Source organism: Cystoisospora suis (assembly GCF_002600585.1).
Source record: "Cystoisospora suis strain Wien I chromosome Unknown contig_2103, whole genome shotgun sequence".
NCBI lineage: Eukaryota > Apicomplexa > Conoidasida > Eucoccidiorida > Sarcocystidae > Cystoisospora > Cystoisospora suis.
Genome location: NW_027154902.1, coordinates 2,797 through 24,474, shown reverse-complemented (window position 1 = coordinate 24,474; position 21,678 = coordinate 2,797). Strand labels below are relative to the sequence as shown.

General features: G+C 42.1%; 2 protein-coding genes across 2 annotated transcripts in view; one reads left to right on the top strand and one right to left on the bottom strand.

Annotated features, from left to right (window-relative positions):
• Positions 1–12,517, top strand: part of CSUI_004483 (calcium-dependent protein) — a 13,018-nt gene extending 501 nt beyond the window's left edge. Inside the window, exons 2-12 of the mRNA XM_068064674.1 lie at positions 1,173–1,240; positions 2,181–2,312; positions 3,464–3,587; positions 4,259–4,498; positions 5,637–5,741; positions 6,735–6,872; positions 7,841–7,949; positions 8,294–8,373; positions 9,152–9,280; positions 9,808–10,193; positions 10,687–12,517. Of these exons, the coding sequence (XP_067923352.1) occupies positions 1,173–1,240; positions 2,181–2,312; positions 3,464–3,587; positions 4,259–4,498; positions 5,637–5,741; positions 6,735–6,872; positions 7,841–7,949; positions 8,294–8,373; positions 9,152–9,280; positions 9,808–10,179 (1,497 nt within the window). The 3' untranslated portion in view covers positions 10,180–10,193; positions 10,687–12,517. The remainder of the gene's footprint in view (positions 1–1,172; positions 1,241–2,180; positions 2,313–3,463; positions 3,588–4,258; positions 4,499–5,636; positions 5,742–6,734; positions 6,873–7,840; positions 7,950–8,293; positions 8,374–9,151; positions 9,281–9,807; positions 10,194–10,686) is intronic.
• A 1,847-nt stretch (positions 12,518–14,364) lies between these two features.
• Positions 14,365–21,622, bottom strand: CSUI_004482 (sigma- region 3 protein). Its single transcript, XM_068064673.1, has 3 exons — positions 21,352–21,622; positions 16,705–21,053; positions 14,365–16,013 (listed from the first exon to the last, which is right to left on the bottom strand). The coding sequence occupies exons 2-3, from the start codon at positions 20,582–20,584 to the stop codon at positions 15,385–15,387; spliced, it is 4,509 nt and encodes a 1,502-aa protein (XP_067923351.1). The 5' UTR covers positions 20,585–21,053; positions 21,352–21,622; the 3' UTR covers positions 14,365–15,384.
• Between the last annotated feature and the right edge of the window lie 56 nt (positions 21,623–21,678).

Below are 21,678 nucleotides of genomic sequence, written 5' to 3'. Positions count from 1 at the left end.
TTCTTCTTGTCTTCTCTTCTTCTCGTTTCTGTATTTTTTCTTCCTCTTTCTTACTTCTACATCACTCAGGATTTCCGCTTTCTCTCTCTCTTCTTCTCCCTCTCCTTTTGTTCTCCCTTTATCGCGATGTAGGACCCGTGGCTCGTATCTGCCCCCTTCTGTCTGTCTCATAACGGTAGCTACGCACATTTTTGCTTATCTTCCTTGGGGTGGCGATGAGGCGGGAATGAATCTGCAGAAAGGCTGGCTTTAGTTGTTTTTTCTTGTGTATCAGCCTTTCTCTCCAAATCTTCGTGAAGAATCGTCTGTCTCCCCACCCACATGTGTAGAGATGAAGCTAGCGAAAAAGCAGCACTTGCTCGAAGAAGACGGGGTAGACACAAATGCTCTACTTGGGTAGGAGTCATCAGGACTTTGTCTATCTAGCCACCTCTCGACGGTCTTCAGTCTATCTATCTTCAAGCAGGTTATCTATCTCTAGGCTCCCTATCTCTCTCTATGTAAGTAGGGCAGTTGTCTCCTCACGAAGAATTGAACGGAGAAGTTGCCAAGTGTAGGAAGCCGTCGTAGATGGTGTCTATCTCTCCTCCTTTCCCTTATCATATCTACATATATGTATGTGTCTTGCATCTCGTTGTATCACTTTCTTTCCCTCCCTCCTGTCAAGAGGTGTTTTCTGTCCCTCCTGTTGAAGTACGATTCCTACTCACTTTATAGGAATAGTCGTGGTCGTAGTAGTAGTAGTAGTAGAGGTTCTCTGGATTAAATGGGATCTCTTGAGTAAAAGGAGGAGAAGAAGACTCTGCGTTTCTTTCTCCACTAGGAGCAACTTTTAACCTTCATACACTTCCGCTGTACATACATATGAATACGTATATGTATATATCTACAGCAGTCTCATATGTTTCGTTGGTCGTCTCAGTCTCTGTCTCCTTTTCTATCTCTTTGTATGTTTGAAGGGTCCCCTTCTTATCAGCAATACTTCTCTGTCTCTCCTTATCATCCATGGGGTTCCCCCGTGTGTCTATCTATGTATAGAGCATCATCGTATATAGGTGTGTGGATGTACGTAGATCTCATTATCTGCGTATCTTCTCTATAGGATAGAGGGAGAAGAGGTGTCTAATTGCTGCTCTTCCTTCTTTCTTTCTGTTTCTTTTTCTTTTCTTCAGGATCATCCAAATGTGATTAAACTCTTTGAAACGTTTGAGGATCATAGGAATATCTACCTGGTGATGGAGTAAGCAAAATCTCTCTCATCTCATATACCTACACACCTCTCCATACTGTAGGCATGTATATCTTGCTGTATATCTTTTAACTCTGTCTGGAGATACTTCAATCGATGGAATACATGGGTAGGTGTACATAGCGATCTACATAGGGTATACATGTAGACATGGAGATAGAGAGACAGGCTAAATAATAATAGGGGTAGTCGTAGTAGTAGTAGTCGTCTGACAACTACTACTATATGTAAACATATATATACATATATATATATACATATACATATATATATGTACATATATATATATATGTATATATGGATTTAGGTATGTTTTTTGTGAGAAGTGTGTCGTGAGGTGGGAGGTGGATGGAAGAGAAGAAAAGAAAAGAAAAAGCCGCCTGTTTGCTGATAAAGAAATGTCTTTCTTTTTCACTCTTTCTTTCTCTTTTCTCTCCTCTTCCTTCGTCGGTGGAGAGATGAGGCAGAAGAGCTCCTGTCTCCGATTCATGTAGACCAGAGTCTTTTGTGTCTCTCTATCGTTTTCTTCCTCATGACGCTTTCTATCTGTCTTTTCTCTTCTTGTGAGTTACATAGATAGATAGATATTTTACCTCTTTCTCTGTCTTTCTCGCTGTCTCCCCCTATGCTTATCATACGTTCTCCGTGTATCTTGCTTGTCCTCGTTGTATTTCTATCGCTTCTCTAACTTTCTTTCATCTCTGTCTCTCTCTACCCTTCACTGTGTTCCTACCTTCATCCCAACTCTTCATTCTTTCTTTCTTCCTCTGTCTCTCCTTTTCTTTTCTTTCCTTGTCCCGTTGTCTCCTGTTTCTTTGTTTCTTCAACGTCACGTCTTACACTGTCTTTCTCCAACTTTCTCTCTCTTCACCTTACTCGTCCCTTCTTTCATCTATATCCGTCCTTTCTCTTCTCTGTCTTTCTCTTGAAGGTTATGTACGGGTGGCGAGCTGTTCGACCGGATTATTTCGGAGGGGAGATTAACAGAAAAGCAGGCGGCGATTCTCATGAAGCAAATGTTCTCAGCTGTACACTACCTCCATTCAAATCATATCATGCATAGGTATGAACAAAAAGAAAGAAAGAAAGAAAGAAAGAGCGAGAGACAGCATCGCAGTCATCTTATTCCTCACTTCTCTTCTCTTTTCTTCTCTCTCGGGTTAGAGGGACAATGCTTCGTGACAAAGTGTCTCTCTTGTTCTCTCTCGCTCCGGGGTGTGGGTCGACCTCTCTATTTTCTCGCTTAGGAGGTGTCGATCTCTTTATCCGTATGTGTATGTGTATATCTATGTGTATGTATACACGCGTGTTTGTGCGCTTACCTATCTCTCTCTCTCTCTGTCTGTCTCTCTGTTATGTATCCTCTTCTGCTTTGACGACATGTATATAGGCATGATAGACATACCTATCCATCTGTCTATCTATATCTCTCTCTCTCTTTATGTGTCTATCAGTCTTGTAAACATAGGTATGTGAATGTATGATTTGGGGATATGAGGGGTTTGCTGATCTGTGAATGGAGGGAGAGAGGGGTGGCCCACATTTCTATCTTCTTTCTCTTAGCTTGCAGTCAGCTGGATGTACAAGACAGGGAAGTATGACAAGCACACGTGTGAAATTTCTCTTATTTCGAGGTGTAGAAGGAGTCAAGCAAAGGTTTGGAAGGAAAGTTATGTTTCTCTAGATGTAGAGATAGGCACACAGGGGGAAGACGGAATCTCCTCATTTTCTTTCTTTCTTCTCTTGTCTGTGTGTTTCACATGATCCTGAGAACGTTCCACTCTTTCTTCTCGTTTCTTTCCCAGTCTATGGAGATTTCTTGACCTCTCCATTCTTCACAAGGATAAATGTTGTCTCTTCAGACCCTAAGTCACCTATCGCTCCTCCCTTCAGCGTTCTCTGTACATCTACCTCTATGTATATGTATATATGCAGACGTGTGGTGTATGTATGGTACGTAGGTATCGATTGCTGTGTTGTATTATCTCTTCAGTAGATGTGCATAGATATGATAGAGACGCCTATCCGCGCGTGTAGATACATAAGCGTCTGGACGTGCTGAAGAAGAGGTCTGATACCATCCACATACGTATATACTCGTGAGTAGAGATAGATAGATAGGTAGATTAAAGACACATAGATAGGTAGATTAAGGATAGCTAGCTACATAGATATGTGTGTATGTACATGTTGTGTGTGTGTGTGTGTGTGTAGGGATCTGAAGCCTGAGAATTTCTTATTTTTAGATACGTCTCGAGACTCGCCATTGAAGATCATCGACTTCGGCCTCTCATGTCGATTCAAGACGGGAGACTTCGTATCCACTAAAGCCGGAACCGTCAGTCCCTATCCTCACACGCATGCACATGATAGATACTACATATCTCTATCTGTAGCATATCTATCTAGATATTCTCCCCGTCTTTCATCCGTACTAATCAATATACTCCAAGAATGGCTCTGTCTATCTCTTACAAAAATCCTGATACGAGGAGGCATAGATCTACTAGGCGTTGCCAGAGAAGCCTGAGGGGATTTCACGGGGCGTTGCTGCGTATGTACACCTGTGCCAAGTAGATCAGTCCTAGAATACACACTCGACACCCAAAGAAAGAAAGAAAAGATAGATAGAAAAAGAAAGAATCTTCCTCTCTCTCCTTGTTCCTGTGTTGAATCGTTCTATGTTTGCTTGTCTCGTCTGCTGTCTCTTGCTTCTTTGCGTTCTATTCATCTATCAGCATCATGTTGTACATGGAGCGATATATGCATGCATGCATATATATATATATACAAATATGTAGACGCGTAAGCCAGACACAGACTGTACATATGTACCCTAAACCCTATCTCGATTGCACCTCCTACCCATCGAGCCCATCCTCGGTATGTCTCTCTTCTCGTTCCTTCCTTTCCAAGTGACTCTTATATTTGGTGCTGCTCTTTCTGTGGCTATCTTCGATCTGTTCTGATCTTTCTTTGTCTGTTTGATGTATGTGTGTGTATATATAGCCTTATTATGTAGCCCCTCAGGTGCTTCAAGGGAAATACGATTGTCGATGTGACGCCTGGTCGCTAGGAGTGATCCTGTATATTCTCTTATGTGGGTATCCTCCCTTCTATGGAGAGACCGATGCAGAAGTTTTAACGAAAGTGAAGGCAGGCGTCTTCTCCTTTAGTGGCCCCGAATGGAAGAGAGTCAGCGAAGAAGCGAAAGATCTCATACGGCAACTCATCAAAATCCACCCCGCTGTAAGTCGTCAATACACTCCAACAATGAAGAAAGAAAAGAAAGAGAGAGAGAGAGAAGAATGAGGATAGGAGGAGGGGAGGGCAACGGAGAAAGAAGAGGAAGGAGAGTTGTTCTTTTCTTCTATCGTTGCTAGGAGAAGAAGGAGGAGGAGGCTGTGGTGGGGTGGTAATGGATGGCTTGTATACAATTGTATATATATATATATGTATACTATATACATTTGTATATCTATATGTATATATGTGTATGTATATTGTTGATGGACGATATACAGGGGTTTCGGTTGTTCATGTGTATCCTAGTGTATGTACACGTATAGAGCTAACATTTCTAGAGAGAAAGAAGGTAGACAGACTATAGGCGGCAGCGGACACAGCCACCACCCCGTCTATGCGGGGCCGTAGGTGAAGTTGAGTGTATAGCCACTACTCGACTCTACTTATAAGCCAACATGATATAGCATCCATCAGTACACTCTGCATATAGATATACTTGTATGTGTATGCCGTTTTATGAGAGACTGCTACGCAGGCTGCTTGAAGATTGCAGAGGCAGGCTGTCGTCAAGTATTGGAGGGAGGGATGCTGAGTTGTGTAGATAGATAGACATTTAGATCTAGACATGGAGTGCAGAAATTTTCTTTAGTTGTTTTGGATACAAAGTATCAGTGTCGATTTTCTTCTTCCTTTGCCCTTCTTGTACGCGAACAGTCATCTCGACATTCCTGTGTATGCACGGTCACAGAGTGAAGAATTATCCATACACATTTATCTATCTATCTCTATATTTCTCTATGTGAATAGATTCGTCAGATATTTCTAACAGGGAGCTAGATGAATGGTAGATGCATATATATATATAGCTGCATACGTCTGCCTAGGTTTGTATAAAGGGTGATGGTACACATACGTGTTGGTAGAAATACATGTTTAAGCAGTCTCATTCTCCTCAATCTGTCTGTACGTCATGAAGAAGAAGAGAAAGGGGGCGTTTTGTTTCTTTCCCATGTATCTCCTCTTTCCTCTTTTCTCCGTACCTATCAGTCTCAGCCGCTGTCTCCTCGTTTCTTCTTATCTTTCAATCTTTCTTTCTTGGTCTTTGCCATCCCTATCATTATGTTCTTTTTGTGTTGTATAGGAGAGGTTCACAGCAGAGCAGGCCTTACACCATTCCTGGGTCACGACGCTCGCCCGCAACAGTCAAAACGTCGCACTTCCCTCCACACTCATGTCTAACCTTAAGGTAAAACAAGCAAGGCTTCCCTTATCCAAACAATTTTTCTTCTCTCTCTTCTCTCTTCAGCTAGACTTTCCCTCATGCCGACCTCGCTGGAATTCTATACTTCGAACAACATTATCGACTTCATAACGATATATATATATATATATGTAGTATTCCAGTGCATGTATGTATGAATGTATATGTGTATGTATGTGTGCGCGGTTGAGTGTGTAGTAAGGAAGCATAGGTGTGTATGTAGATACATATGTATATGTAGAGAGGGTAGACTGCAGAAGTGTGATGGGTAGAAACGCGTGAGGAAAGATATACAGGCTATATGATGGATGACACTCTGTAGATATAGAACACAGTGCTGAGGAGACATAGATACATATCCATGTAGATGTGCTTCTCTTCTTGACCCTGAAGTGTGGAGATGTTCTCCACAATGATGTGGGGGATGGTAACGATGAGCCTGCAGGTGGTCTTAATAATAGAGATGAAACGGCTGTTGTACGTGGGGTGTACGTACACCCGAGAGGGTGGGTCATGGTAGCCTGTGTACATCCACTCAACACTATGGTCGTGTATTATGATAGCTTCTCTCTCTTTCTTTCTTTCGTTATCAGTCGTGCAGTCCTCGTTCAAAGTCACACTAATCAGTTGTCTGCGTTTTGTCTAAAGCCTCGCAAGAGAAACGTCAAGAAAAGGAAAGGAGAGACATTATTTATTTCTGTCTGTCTATCTGTGTCTGTATATCTCGCTATTCGTGATATGCGTGAATCTCTATTTCCGCTCGTTTACTTGTCTTTTCTTGGGGCTGTCATCTTTTTCCTTTTCTCCCCATTCTTCACTTTCTTCTCTCTTTTCTGTCTTCTTGTCTTTCACTCGTGGTAAATCTCCTGTTGACAAGACAGCTAGATAGACAGATCGATGGATAGATGTCGATTGTCGATGTTCTCTTGTCTATCAGTCTTTTTTTCTTTTCCTTTCTTTCTTTCTTTCTTTTTGTAGACATTTAGAGCTCAGAATAAGTTGAAGAAGGCGGCTTTGACTGTGATAGCCCAGCACATGTCTGAGAAGGAGATCAACCATCTACGGCAAATCTTCGTCAATCTCGATGTGGATAATAGTGGAACTCTCTCTGTACATGTACGGAGTACATACACCCCAAATGAAGAAAGAAGGAAAGAAAAAATCCCATACTTCCCACAGTCTCACGGTGCCTTACATACATCCTATTTCTTTATCCATCTCTATGTATCTGAATATGTGTGTATATATATGTATGTATGTGTACATATATGCATATAGAGATAGATAGTTTGAGGGAGGGAGGAGAGCTTTTGAAAGCTTGAGACGGAGAGAGTGAGTTGTATTTCTTGAACATGTTTGCCGTGCTGTGTGAGTCATAGCTAGATATTTCTATCATGGGTAGGTGCTGACGATGTTCCTATCTTCTTTGATCTAACCTTGAGTAGTATGTATGTCCTATAGCGTCAGTATGTATGTATGTATGTAGCTACCTATATCGATAGACATATGTTGAGGTGTATGGATATGGGTTTGTGTATAATGTCGATGGTCTCGTGTCACCATAAGAAATGGTATCATCATACGAGCTCACTCTTTGTTTGATACTGGCTCGTTAACTTTCTTTTTCTTCTTTCGAACGGGCTTCAAGGCTTGCTGCTTAGGTAGACATTCTTTCTTTCATTGAGAATGGATCTCCAGTAGGAAGAGAGAGAAAGAGAAAGCGAGAGAAGGTCAAGTGAGGGGTGGAGTGTACATACACCTCCAGCAGGGGGTGTGTCCGCTTCTAGGCGTATGAGATATCCTTATGTCTCTCTCCATATATATATATAGATAGACAGATGTCTCTGTATAGCATACGTATGTGTCTGCGTCTCTTTCCCTTCTTTATAGCTATGACGTGATCTCTAGGTATAGATAGATAGATATACATATCAGCAAGTATGTATCGAGGAAGCGTATGTTGCGAGTCTATATGTCGAAGGAGCTGTTCCGACGGAGCGATAGGTCTGTCTGTCTATCTGAGGTTGCGAAGCTCTTTTTCTTCTTTAGTTGGTCCTTTTCGTTCTTTCTTTCTGTGTGTGTAGGAGATACGTGAGGGACTGAAGAGATTAGGATGGACGGAAATTCCTGCGGATCTTCAAGCGATCATCGAAGAAGTCGATTCAGATCGGTCGGGGCATATCGACTATACAGGTAAAAATTATAAGGCCAGTCAGTCACTAGCTCACCTAGGTTGTTCTGTCTCTGTCTCCGTCTCTCTCTGTCTCTGTCTCTACAAGAGCCAGTCACTCGCTTCCCGAGTTTCTCACGCTCATCAATCTATCTATGTTTGATCTATTGAACGATCTATCCCCCCTCTCTTATGTGTTTTGTCTGTATCTTTCAAGTTCTTCTATTTCTCTATCTCTTGTATGTGTCCCTCATCTATACAGACTCTGTCTAGGTATGTAACCTCGTCAATCTACAGTCGTGTATAGATCTCTCTTCATCTCTCGGTCTTCTTGTCTTCTTTCTTCTTCTTCCTTTTCTTCTTGTAGAGTTCATAGCAGCGACGATGGATAAGAAGCTCTACATGAAGGAGGACGTATGCTGGGCTGCGTTCAGAGTGTTTGATCTAGTAAGAAAGAGGACCTCTTAAAGATTCACAGACAAAAAAGTTGATGGAGCAAGAGATACAAAAGTGAAGAAAAGAGATACAGAGGAGGCTTAAATATATAGAGAGTCCTATATATGACTGTGCATGCACATGCATGTATAGACATGTATGTATGGAGGTGTATGTCTTTCTCAAAATAGCTAGTGGAAGGTGGATTGTGGGCTACTCTGTCTCTGTGTGTCTAGACACCTGTCTATACATGGCTTGATAAGATGGCTGTTCGTTAAGGTGTCTCATTCCATTCACTGTCTCTTCATTAATCTACTTGGGTGTATATACAGCAGTCTACTTTCACCTATCTCTACTTTCATACAAAGGTTGCAAAAGAAAAAGCAAACTTCCTTTTCATGCTTTTCTCTTTCGTCTCTCCGACATACTTCCACTTCTTTCGCCCATCTAAACTCTCTTCTCATCACTTTATACATACATACATACCTAGATAAATCTAGATAGATCAAAGATAGATTCTTTCTTTTCCTGCAGATCGACGAGGCGCGAGGGAAGATTTCTTTCTGTCTCTTCATTCATTCTTTCTTTCTTTTTCTCTTTCCATTCTTTCGTTTCTATTCTCATTTATAAGGCGTTAGCCTCCCATTTTTTGACGTCTTCTTTTTCGTCTTCCTCCTCTTCATCTTTCTTGCCATCCTCTTTCTTTTCTTCTTCTTCTTTTCTAATCGAGCTTTTCTTTTCTCTTTCTTGACTTTTCTTTCTTTCTTGTGGTGGTGTTCTGGATGGGTAGGATGGAAATGGGAAGATTTCTCAGGACGAGTTGAGAAAGGTTCTAGGCATGCCCGATGTGGAGACAGCAGTAGGCCGAGCGACAATCGATGCTCTACTCAGTGAAGTCGATCTTAATGGAGATGGAGAGGTCAGCTCCTCTCACTTGCAACGCTTCGGATCATTATTCTTATTCTTCTTATTTCAATCCTTGTCATTCTTCTTGGTCTGACTGACTAGCTAGCTACGTGTCTATACATGGAAAAGAGACAGCAGAAGAGGAGAGGAGTGATATCAGACAGACTCTTTCGTCTTCCTATGGATGTTCATTCAGATAAGAGGACTGAGAAGGGACCAGTCTTCCTACCTAAGATAGATCAAAGAGAGATAGATAATTTGACTTGTGGAGATACATAGAATGCTACGTGTTGTTTCGGTGGATATACACCTCAGCCATGATAGTAGCTGATCCACAAGCATATATATATTTATACATATGTAGGAGTTTAGGTGCGTGTTGTCCCTTCCTGTCTGAGGTCTTTACTTCGGCGAATGGCCTTTACAAGGCCACTCGATATGTGGAAGATGAGACCTCTCTCTCTCTCTTTATTTCTGCATGCATGCATTCCGTCTTTTTTTTTGCTCATTTTTCTTTTTGTTTGGTGGCGTGTGTCTCAGATTGATTTCGATGAGTTTATGTATATGATGAGAAAGAAGGAGCCTTCGGATAAGCGCTTCGATCCGTCAGCCTCAACGAAGAAGACGGTGCATGCAGCAACAAGCAATTATCCTACCACACGGCGATCGACGCTATCTCGCCCAGCTCTCACTGTAACTCCTCCCGTCTATACGACAACCCCGAAGACCGAAGGAAGAGACGTAGGGGGGGGAGACAAGGAAAGAGAAGAAGAGGAAGAGGGGGGAGAGGAAGGAGGCAATCGACACCATTCAACGAGGAGTCACAACAAAATCGATGCTGAAGAACTCGCGACTACCCCAGGATTCTCCGGAACTACGACGAGTGGAACGCCTGCATGTGCGGAGCTCTAAAGAAGAGAAAATCTGTAAGAGAGAGAATACTTACTAGAAGTGAGGAGGAAGAAGAAGAATAGGTCATGAAGGTGAAAAAGAGAAAGAAATAGACGAAGGGGGAATGATGAGAAAGAAGCAAGACGTGAGTGATACATCGAATCTTGAGTTAGTTCCCCCACGGTCAGCCTGCGTAGGTAAACTGGAGGGAGCTAGTTTGCGAACCTTCTACCCGTTAGCTATACATAAGATAAAGAAAGAAATAAATAGGGGTAGATGGCAAGTGAAGAATGAATGGCCTACACTTGGGAGAAGTCCGGGAGAGGATAAGAAAAAGGAAAAGTTTCAAATCTTAGAAAGTGAAGACAAAGAAGAACAAGAGAAAGAGAGAGAAGAGTTAGCCATGAAGAGGAAGATGAAGAGTCAGTAGTAGTAGTATGTTTAGGCTTTTGTCTTCGATTTCTTCATGAGAAGTTGATTGATCTGTCTGTGTCTGTGTGTCTCTCCTTGTCTTTCTTTCGTTTGGAGTTGTTTAATTAGTCCAGAGAAAGCAACCTCTTGGCATCGACCATACGAAACACGAAAAGAACAGAAAGGAGAAGAGAAAGAAAGAAAGAAAGAGGGGGAAAGAGAGAAAGGAAGAGGCTCATATACTTTTCTATAGAGTTAAAGATGCTGTTGGGGGTGGTGGAGGTGAGAAGGCGAATGATATGAGGGAGGGAGAGTTTAGTTCTTTTTTGAGGAAACTTTTACCTTACATAGAAATCCATGCATATCTAGTAAGAAAACGAGAGAGAGAGAGAGATAGAGATAAAGAAGAAGAAGAAGATCGATGGTGTTTGTGGATGAAAGGATGAGAGGGAGAGGGCGGCCTGTTGGTCAAGCTGCTGTTCGTTCTTTTTCCTCCTATTATGACTTCTTCTTCATCTTGTTGTTGTTCTCCTCCTTCTTTTCTTTTCAACATGACGTCAGGGAAGCAAGGGATAGAAAAGAGAAGAAAGGGGGAGAAGAGTGAAGATAAAGAGATTGAGAGAGAGAAAGAGAAAGTTCTTTCTTCCGTCAATTTCTTTTTTTCTTTCTCATTAGAGGCTACCCCCGGTGTGGTCGTCATATGTTCGATCGTTATATTCTCGTTAAATGTACAGACAGACAGACAGGTCTTTTCTTCCTCTTCTTCTCTTTGTGTAGGTGTTGAGAGGAAAGAAAGAGTGATGTGTCTGTGTGAGGAAAAGGGAAAGAAAGAAAGAAAGAAAGGTTCTGTACAGAATCTCTCAAGTGCATGCAATGGTCGTGCATCGGGATGGTGGTGTAAGAACGCTCCTTCCTTCTTCTTTCTTTCTCTTTTTCTTTCTTTCTTTCTTTCTTCTTTATGAACTCTTGAAATGTCATCTTGATAAGGAGAGATAAAGAATTCTCCTCACACTCTTCAAAGAACAACACGCTCGACAAACTTAGGAGAAAGAAGAAGAAGTAGGGGTGATGGCAGTGGCGGTTGAGGTGTACATACACACACAGCTTGACCGTATAGAGATATGTCCATAGACTTTGTATTGTCTTGAACTTCTGCGTCTTTCCTCTCCTCGAAAAAGCCTTCATCTTCATGCCGATAGACATATCTACATACACATATATGTCTGGAGGATATACAAGAGCAGCATCTTCATATCTTCCATCTATTTACCGATCTATCATCTTCATCTTTTTCAATCTCTCTATTTGTCTATCTCTTCATATATATGCTAAATGGTATCCCTTTTCTCTCTCTCTCTGTGGACGGCTGGTGCTGCCTGAGGCTTCTTCTTCTTATCGATGAGAGGGATGACAAAACGAGGGAGGGGCGAGAGAGAGACAGAGGAAGGGAGACAAAGTCATAGCCAAATCCAAAGAGGAAGAAGAAGATAAGGACGAGGAAAAGGAGAAAGAAAAGGAAAAACGAATGTCTAGAGTGTGGGAATTCTTCTTCATCTTTCTCTCATTTCCATTCTTCCTCCTCCTCCTGCCTACGCGCATGTACATATGTATCATATATCTATATCTCTTTATATATATATATATATATATATACATCTATATAAGCTATATGTATATGTAAATCTGTATTTCTATTTATAGACGTTTGCCGTGCATGTTCTTTTCTTCTTCCTCTTTCTTCATCTTTCTTCTCTTCCTCCCTATCTTTCTTCCGTGTCTGTCTCCCCCGTTCTTCGGAGGTCTGGTCTGCTTGGTCTTCTGTCTCTTCTTTCTCTCTTTTCTTCTTTTTCGCTCGTCTTTTTTCTTTCTTCTTCTTTTCTTCTTCCCTTGTTGGATAACCTTCATGTTGTCCCCTGCTCTTTTCACTCTGTATGCTGCAATATGGCTTGGATGAGAATAATTGTATCTACCCTCCTCCTCCTCCTGGTCAAGGCGAGCTTCCGGCTGTTCTTCTAAGAATGAATTTCTACGCATGCAGAGAGAGAGAGAAGAGAAACCTGCGATCCCCACTACTCGTACTACTAGTATTCTTCATAGATTCATTCCTTCTCTCCCCTCTCGTTCTTGCAGCACGGTCGATCAACGGATGGACCAACTTACATACACAGAGACATATTATATAGAGATAGATAGATAGATCAAAGATAGGAAGCGAGAGAGATAGAAAGAAAGCGAGAGATAGAGAGAGAGATGAAGAGGGTTTCTATCCAGGTGGCGGGCTGGAGAAGGAAAAGAATAGAAACAACTCCCCGGGGGGGGGTGGGAGAGAGAAAGAGATAAATAATTTAGACGTCCACCACCATCACCACCATCCACATACACATAAGGAGTAGAAGAAGAAGAAATTGCTAATTAATTAATTAATTGACTGACCGCGGGTTTGGTGCCTTTCTTGAGCTCTCTGTTTTCCCTCCTCTAGCTTCTTTTTCACCTATAAGGCGATGAGTTCCAAGAGTGAGAGAAAGAGATCGAAAGAAAGAGAGAAATAAAGAGATAGATTGAAGATAGATAAATACATAGATAAATTAAGGATGGATAGATAAAGGATATATACATAGATTAAAGATAGATAGACAGATTAAGGATAGATAGATAGATTAAAATAGATAGATAGGCAGGTAGAGTGAAGAAGAAGTAATTTAATCAGTGAGGAAGAATGCTTTCCTTCCTGTATGTATCTTATATCTTAGCTCCTTTGGAAGAGAGGAAGAAGAGGTATATGGAGGTTCTAGAGAGAGGAGGAGAAAACATGCAGCAGTCTATGCAGAAGAAAAGTCAACACTCCTCATCTCTTCCTTGCACTACAGAGTGTATCTTTTTCTTTCTTTCTTTCTTTGTCTCTTTCCTTCCTGATATACCTACCAACATGTCGCGAAGACGTGAAGGAGGTAACTGCTATGGTTCTCCCCCAGACCTCGAGAAGTCGAGGAAGGGAGGCTTTTTCTCAGAGAGAGAAATAGAATAAGAAGAAGAATGGATACAGCAGGCAGGCAGACACGCCTCATGATCGATCGATTCCTCCTTCTACTGGATGGACATTACCACGACCACCCCCCCTTGTCTTTGCAATAAGAAAGAAAGAAAGAGTAGAGAGAGATTAAATGCATCTCTCTCTCTCTTTGTATCTCCTCCCTCCCCTTCCTTGTCCATTCATTCATTCACTCCTCGTTCTCCTTTACGACTTTTCTTCTTCTCCCTATCAACCTACTATGTCTTCCCCCTCTCTTACCTATCTATCGATCAATCTATCTTCTGTTCTATCTTAGCTAGCTATCATCAGTCTATTTATTCTATCTTACCTATCTAGTCATCTATCGATTCTTTCTTTCCTGTTCATCTCCCTCTCTTCACTCCCCCCGTCCTTTCTCAGTGGTTTGCATCTTTCTTCAACAAATAAAACCTCTCTCAACCACTCTATCAGTCGGCCTCTCCGTTTCTTCTTTTTCTTTCTTATCCCTCCTTCTTATGAAAGAAAAGAAAAAAGACAAGATTCATTCCTTTACACACGAAAATCCCTCGACTTCATCTATCACTTCCTCTTCTCTCTCTCTCTGACGTCACCCAAACTCTCTACCTACCTACCTACGATTCCTCATATAGAGATGTGTATGTACCTATGTATGTACATATATATATATATGTATATGTATAGGTGGTATGTTTTGAACAATGTCTTTTTTCTTGCTGTTGAAGAGAGAGACGCAAGAGAAGAATTTCAGTCTTTCTTTTCTTCTTCGTCGAGCGGCCTTTTGTCTCGTATCAACATGGGGCAGGATGAGAGAAAGAAAAAAGCAAGCGAGAAGAAAGCAAGAAATTTCAGAAAGAAAATGAATAGAGGACAGTCGTGTTCATCTTGAAAAGAACGAAAAGATTGTCGGCATAAACAAAAAGAAAAGAGAGAAAAGAAAAAGAAAGAAAGACAGAAAAAGCGAAGACAGTGGAAGAAAGGATAGATCAAGAGAAGAAATAGAGACTTCAAATTCTTGGAGGGGGTGTGAAAGGAAAGAAAGAAAGAAAGAATAGAGTTCGATGTACAAAGAAAGGAGTTCTTGTATCAACTCAACATTTCGTCTCTGATCTATCTTACCTGCCTTGTGAGACAACAAGCAGACTTATTTTCAAGTGTATCTACACCTGCGGAGTATGGGAACATAGAGATAGATACACATGCTTCTTTTTCCGTTCTTTCTCGAGTCTCTTCTTCTTCGTTTTCTTTCTCAGTTCAAACAGCCTCCTATATCTCCTCGCTATTTCGTATAGAGAAAGACATACTCCAGACGTGTCAATAGATAGATGGATCAAAGACAGATAGATAGATAGATCAAAGATAGGTAGATGACTGTTTAAAGATGAGAAGAATGGTAGAGAGGTACGCATGCAGGTCAATACGCACATGTATGGTAGATAAGTGTCTACCTTAATCTTCTATGTACTGATCTATCTCCTGTAAATCTCTAAGAAGATTGTCTACTTCCTCCCTGTATGGACGGAGGCGCGAGACAGAGAGAGAGAGATAGATAAATCAGAAGGCTTGCAGGTGCGTATCTTTAATGAACACATCGGCTAGCTGAAGACAATCGACACGATTGATGGGTATCGACACTGCCTTTTTTCTTTTTCTTTCTCTTCTTCTTTGTTTCTCCTTTCTCTCTCTCATTTCATCTTGTTCTTTTGTCTTTCTCTTCTTTCTTTCTCTCTCTCTTCTCCCTCCTTTTCTCCAACTCTTTCTCTTCTTTCTTTCTGTATCTTTTCTTTCTAGTCTTCGTATCCTTGTTGAGCGGTCGCAGCAGTGCATAACTGCAGTACCACACTTTTCTTTTTCACAATATTCTCTAGAGACTGTAGATTCTTTAGCCCTTCTTTCTTCTCTTCGGGGCTTAGATTCTCGATGATCTTCTTCACTTCATACTCCTTCATCTTTTGTATTAGTCTCTGCAGTCGAGAAGAATCGATTGTCGTCGTAGTAGGATATCGATGCTCCTCATTCATCCTCAAAACAGCTGGATGGTGGCTAGCCGCTTGTTGGTCTTCTTCTTCTTCATAATCTCTATTCTCTTCCTTCGCCTCTTTCTCTCTGTCGTCTCTTCGATGTATTCTCTCGTTTTGACCTATCTTTCTTTCTCTTTTCTCTTTCGCTGTCCCATCTGCATGTCGCGAAGAAGCAGAAGAGGAGGAAGAGGGCATAGCAGGAGGGGTCGCAAAGGGAGTAGAAGGTTTGGAGATGAGAAGAGATCTGATAAGAGTATATTCATGAGGAGTTAAAGCCTTTCGAGCTAGATCTAAGACGTGTGTCTCCAGTTCCTCTCGATACTCTTTCTGCTCGCCTTCGATCATCGATGTAGGGGGACTCGTCAAAAGAAGATCTCCTAATGTATCTCGGCGTTCTGTCGCGAACAAAATAAGCACACGCAGAAGGAGAAAGATGGGAGTCAAGAAAAGAAGAAAAAGAAAGAAAGAAAGAAAGGAGATACGAAGAAGAAGAAGAAAAAGAAAAAGGAGAGTAGAAAAGAAGAAAGATGAAAGAAGAGTCAAGAGAAACGATTCTTTCACAGGGAAGAGGGAGAGACGCTAGAGAAAGACGATGTGACTTTTGTGCATGTCTGTCTCGCCTTCTCCGAAGCGTTTTTGTTTCACTACATCTTCATTCATCTTGCTTTCTTTCTTCTTTCGTAAGCAAAGCCACCCTCCTCCCTGTCTGTCTGACTCGCTCTTCACTCTCCCCTCCTTCCCTCCCTCTTTACTAAGAAGACGCCAAGCCAACGCCACACACATACACACCCCATCTATCTATCTATCTATCTTTGATTTATCTATCTGTCTTTAATCTATCTATCTTTGATGGATCTTTGGTATATCTAGGCTGTCCGACTGCAGTGTATCTTCGTATGTATGTCCATTAGCTGTATACTTTCAATCCCTCTTCTCAGCAGTTACATCTGCATAGACACCCCCTACTACTCCCCAGCCCTCTCCGAGATCTCTAACTCTCTTTCTTTCTCTATCTGTCTATCTCCCCTCTTTCATTCATTCCTTTTCTTTTCATCTTTCTTTTCTTCTTTCCTTCCTTCCTCTTACCTGAGTCATGATGCGACCCTCCCCCGCTACTACTGCTTATTTCTGTCTCGGCGGAGACAACAGATCTCGTAGCTAGCGAGATGTCTCTCCATTTCTCTACAGACATGCCGAGCTTTTCCGCGACTTCGCTCTCTGTGGGTTCTCTTCCTAGTTCTTCATAGAGCGCATGCGCCACTTTTCTTCCCTTCGCGGCGTCTCTCCACCATTTCCACGGAAAGTGACTGACGAGTCTTTTCTCCTGCTCCCACTCTATCATGGCTGTCCGCATCCACAGCCAATACGCTATGCTAGGAGGAGGAGAGAGCTCAGGAAGAGATCTTAACTCTACAGAAGAAGAAGAAGAAGCATGAAGAGGGAGGTGGGGAGATGAAGAGAGGGCGTTATTCTTTTGTAGGGGTGTATCTCTTGGAGATGTGGAGGCTTTAAGATGAGAAAGAGAGACGGAATGAAGGAGCTCGTCTTCTCCTTCTTCTCGATCTTCTTCTTCTTGTTGTTCTTCTCTGTCTTCTTGTGGCTCTTTGGGAGCGTCTCTTTCTTCTTTTTCCGCGGGTAGTAGGAAGACTCCTCCTTGGAGAGATGTCTGCCGTTCTTTCATCCATTTGACTTTGTTTCTTAAGCTAGTTCGTGCATGTCTTCTTAATCCTGTCCTCAAGCCTTGTAAAGCGATCAAAAGGAGCTCCGTTTCTTCTTCATTTCTCTTCTCCATAAGGGCTTTGATAGCGTCGTAGTCGCCTTGCTCTTCAAGCATCTTCTTCTTCTGATACGCGTAAATACTCGCCGCTCGAAACCTCCTCACAGCGACCACGGCAAGGGGAACTAGCTTACGTAGACACTGGTCTAAGACATGTCTACACCGAGATAGCTTTAAACTCAAAAGCTCGATGTCTCCTCCTGTCGCCGCTCGAGACCATTCCTCTACTGTAGGTGGACGACGGGGAGGGGGAGAAGAAGAAGAAGAGAAAGAGAGAGGCTCTTCTTTCTCCGAGCCCTCTAAAGCGGAATGGACCGCTTCAATACGAAGAAGATCAAGAAGTTCTTTATAGTCCTTCTTTGTCACTAAGCGATTGCCTATCTCCCACCGAGAAGAAGAGCCTTCTTCTTCTTCATCTTCTTCGTCTTCCTCTCCATCTTCTTGTTTTCTTGGTGGCTTGGCGATTTGATGCTTCTTCTCCTGACCTATCTTCTTCTTTTCTTCTTCTTTCTCGAGAGATGAAGTAGAGGAGAAGCTAGCTCTCATCGAAGAAGATTTTTCTTCTTCTCTCTCTTCTTCTTCACCGTTGGAGCTGCGGGGTTTCTTCTTTGTCTTCTCCCCTTCAGAAGAAGAAGAGAAGCCTTTTATCTCTTGAGACACCTGAAGGAGCTGCCTCTCATCTCTCTGACTTGCTTGGAGAGAAACGTATTCCCCCCCTCTCTCTCCTTTTCCTTCTTCCTTCTCTTGGGGTGTAGAACCGTCATGAAGTGGAACGGACTTCTTCTTCTTCTCTTCTTCTTCTTCTCCTTGTAGTGAAGGGAAAGACGTTGTAAGCTCGTCATGTGATGAGGAGATGGACAGAAGATCTTCTTCTCCCTGCTGAATCTTTCTCTCATGTGGAGATAGACTTGATTCCTCTAGTCTTGAAACGCCATCTCGATCTCTCACTCTTTCTCTACTTCTCATTCCTCTTATCATCTTCATCTCTCCTTCTTCTTCTTTCTCCTTCTCTTCATGCTCCTCTTCTTTCTTCTTCTTCTCCTCTCCCCTTTCTTCTTCTTTTCTCATCATGATCATCCTGTCCTTTCTTATGTCCCCCTCTTCTTCATCTCTCATTCTCTTCTCTCTTTCTTCTTCATCTTCTTTCTGTCCTTCTCTCAGGAAAGGAGAGAAAGAAGAAGAAGAAAGCTCTTCTTCTTTGTCTGCTTCACCTCCTTTCTCTAGAGAAGACGTTGGCTCTTCCTCTTTCGACGGAGAATAGGCAAGTGTCACGAGGCGCTTTAGATACTCCACACTCCGACTGACGCCTCTGGCCCAGGCCTCCCAGCTCATGAGGAGATTTTCGTCTCGAATCTTTTCGTATCTCTCCAGTTCTTTCAGAGCTTTCTTGGGATCTGGGAAAGAAGAAACACGGGGTGTCTCTGCAGGGGATGCAGTGGCTGTTGCTGAAGAAAGAGAAGAAGAAGAAGAGAAGGAGGAGGAAGAAGAAGATTCTGGTACAGATGAAGAAGGAGAAGAAGAGGTACAAGGAAAAGAAGAAGAAGATGTGACTACAGAGGGATGAGAGACTGTTGCTGTTGAAAGTGCATGCATGTAGTTGAATGATGTATGATTGGCTAGTACGGATTCTTCTTCTAACTTCCTCTTCAACATGCATTCTTCTTCTCTTCCCTCTCCTCTCTCTTCTTCTCCTTCTCTTCCTTCTACTGGAGAGAGAGGCAGTGCTTGCAGAGAGAGGTGTTTTCTGCAGGCTTTCCCTTCTTCTCTGTCCGTCTTCACTTCATCTTTTCTTCTTTCTTCTTCTTCTCTATCTGAATCTTTATTCCTTTCATTCACTTTCTTCTTCTTCCTCTTTAACTTCTCTCTCCCACTCTGTCTATTACTCGGATGAATCTGCAAACTATCGGACTCTTCTTCTCTTACTTCTACAGATCTTCTTCTTCTTCCTTTTCCTCTTCTTCTTATCTCTTCTCCAGTATACCTCCTTGAAAGAACACCATCGCCTCCTATCAACAGAGAAGAGAAAGGGGAGAATAAGAAATCTTCTCTTCTTCTTCTCTTCTTCTTCCTTTCCTGTGCCTCCAAAACGTCAGTCATAAAACTTGACGAGAAGAATCTCGAATCTCCTCTCTTTCTTTTGCTCTCTCTCTCTATCCATGTTTGCAATCTTCCTATCATCTTCTTCTTCTCTCTCTTCTCCCATCCCGATCTCCCGAGGCTCCTCTCTCGATCATCTTCATTCTCGAAGCAGCAGGAGACAGAAAAGAACCCTCCTCGTGATAGGCATGATGCAGAAGAAGAAGAAGAAAGAGAAGAAGAAGAAGAAGAAGAAGAAAGAAAAGAAGAGGTTTGTATGGAGGAGAGAGTAGTTGGTCTTGGAGTGAGGGGTGATAGAGGAGACGAAAGGAAAGAAGGAGAAGAAGAGAAGAAGAAACGTTTTCTTCTCTCGTTGATCTTCTGGCCCTTGTGATGCAAGACGAAAGAAGAGAATTTCTTCCTAAAGTCGTGGAGCCAAATCAAACGGAAAGAAGGAAGAAGAAAAAGAAGAAATCTTCTTCTTCTTCCCCTCACCGGGGAGAAAGACAAGAGAGAGAAAGAATTTTCTTCCTCTTCTTCTTCTTCATCGTGCCTGGAAGAAAACTTCTTTCTTGCCGAAAAGGAGAGAGGATGAAAACGAAGAAAGGAATGCTGAAAGGGAGGCCATAACCCGTGAGAAAGAGGAGAAGAAGAAGCAGAAGAAGAAGAAAGAGAAGAAGGTGAAAGAGTTGCTGTTGGCCTGTGTGGCGGTTTGAGAGGGAAAGAGAGAGAAGAGGAGGATGGAGTGAAGAGAGGAGAAGAGGGGGAGGTAGTTGAAAGGAAGGAAGAAGAGGCAGAAGAGAGCGAAGGAGCAAAAGATGAAGAAGAAAGAAAGAAGTAAGAAAAGAGAAGGATGGAAGAGCTCTGTTTAGAAAGAAGATAACAATGGTAAGAAGATGAAGGAGAATCGAGAGAAAAGAAAGATTCAAAAAGAGAACGAAAAGAAGAAGAGAAGAAGGAAGTCGAGCGAAGATAGGGATGAGGAGGACAAGAAGGTGAAGGGGGAGATACACAACAGAGAGATAGAAGAAGAAGACTGAAGAGAAAAGTAGCGGCAGAAAGAGAAGAAGAAGAAAGAAGAGGAGGAGCAAGAAGAAGAAGCGAGCTGTTCATGAGAAAAGAAAAGAACGCCAAGAGGAAGAAGAAGAAGATAGAAATGACAAGAAACAAAAAGAAGCGACAAGGGAGATCAGGACCCAGAAATCCTAAATAATGAAAGAAAGATTAAGAAAGAATGAAAGATTACGAAAGACTAAGAAAGGAAGAAAGAGAGAAAGAATGTACCTGCCTGTAGAGAAAAAGGAAGAGACAGAAAGAGAGAATGAAAGACACTCTAGCATTTCTTCTTCTTCCTCTCCCCCTCCTTTTTCGTTAGCTTCTCTCTTTTTCTTTGGAGTGTCTGCTTTTCTTCCTTAGAAGTAAAGAGAAGATGCACCCCCGAAAGGAAAGGATAGAAAAGCTGAAGAGAGAGAAAGGAGAGAAAAGCGACGAAAGACAGGAAGAAACAAAAGAAAGAAAGAAAAGAAAGAAGATAAGATCGCGGATGCTTGGAAAAGAGTCAAGAGAAGGGCTGCTGTAAAGCCTGAAGTGAAGAAGACAAGAAAGAAAGAAAGAGAGAGAGGGACAGACCGTCAAGGAGAAGAGAAGAAGAAGGAGGGAGAAGAAAAGAGAAAGGAAGAAAGAAAGATGCTTTCGTTTCCTGTTGTTCTATTCCTTCAGACTTCCCCTTCTTCTTTATTTTCTTCTTTTCTTCTCCCTCTCCTCATCGCCAAGAAGAAGAAGAAGGAAGATCATGAGAAAGTAAAAGAAAAGGTTGAGTGAAAAAGAACCTGACTGATCTATCTGCTGCTATGACAACAGAAAAAGAAAGAAAGATTTACCTGGGAGGAAGTAGAAGTATACATGATGTCTGCTGTACATACACCTGAGAAGAAAGACGAAGGTACAGACACTACAAAGAAAGGAAGAGCAAACCTGTCAAGTAGAACCTTTCTTTCTTCATGTGCTTCTTCTGACTCCTCTCTAATCAGACAAGAAGGAAAGAAAAAAGGAAGAGGAAAGAAGGAAGAACCTTAAGACGAAAAAGAAGAGGAGAAGAAGAGAAGAAGAAGAGAAGAGTCCCTCCCTCTCGTCTTTCCTTGTTTCTTTCTTTCTTCGGCGTGAGCTCTGCTTCGATCACAAGAAGATAGAGAGAGAGAGAAATAGAG

Excerpts from the sequence above, each read along its gene's own strand:
- CSUI_004482 (XM_068064673.1), bottom strand. The coding sequence starts at position 20,584 with ATGAACAGCTCGCTTCTTCTTCTTGCTCCTCCTCTTCTTTCTTCTTCT. Across the intron at positions 16,014-16,704 it reads AGGGTCGCATCATGACTCAG|AACGCCGAGATACATTAGGA; the intron begins GTAAGAGGAAGG and ends TGTTCGCGACAG.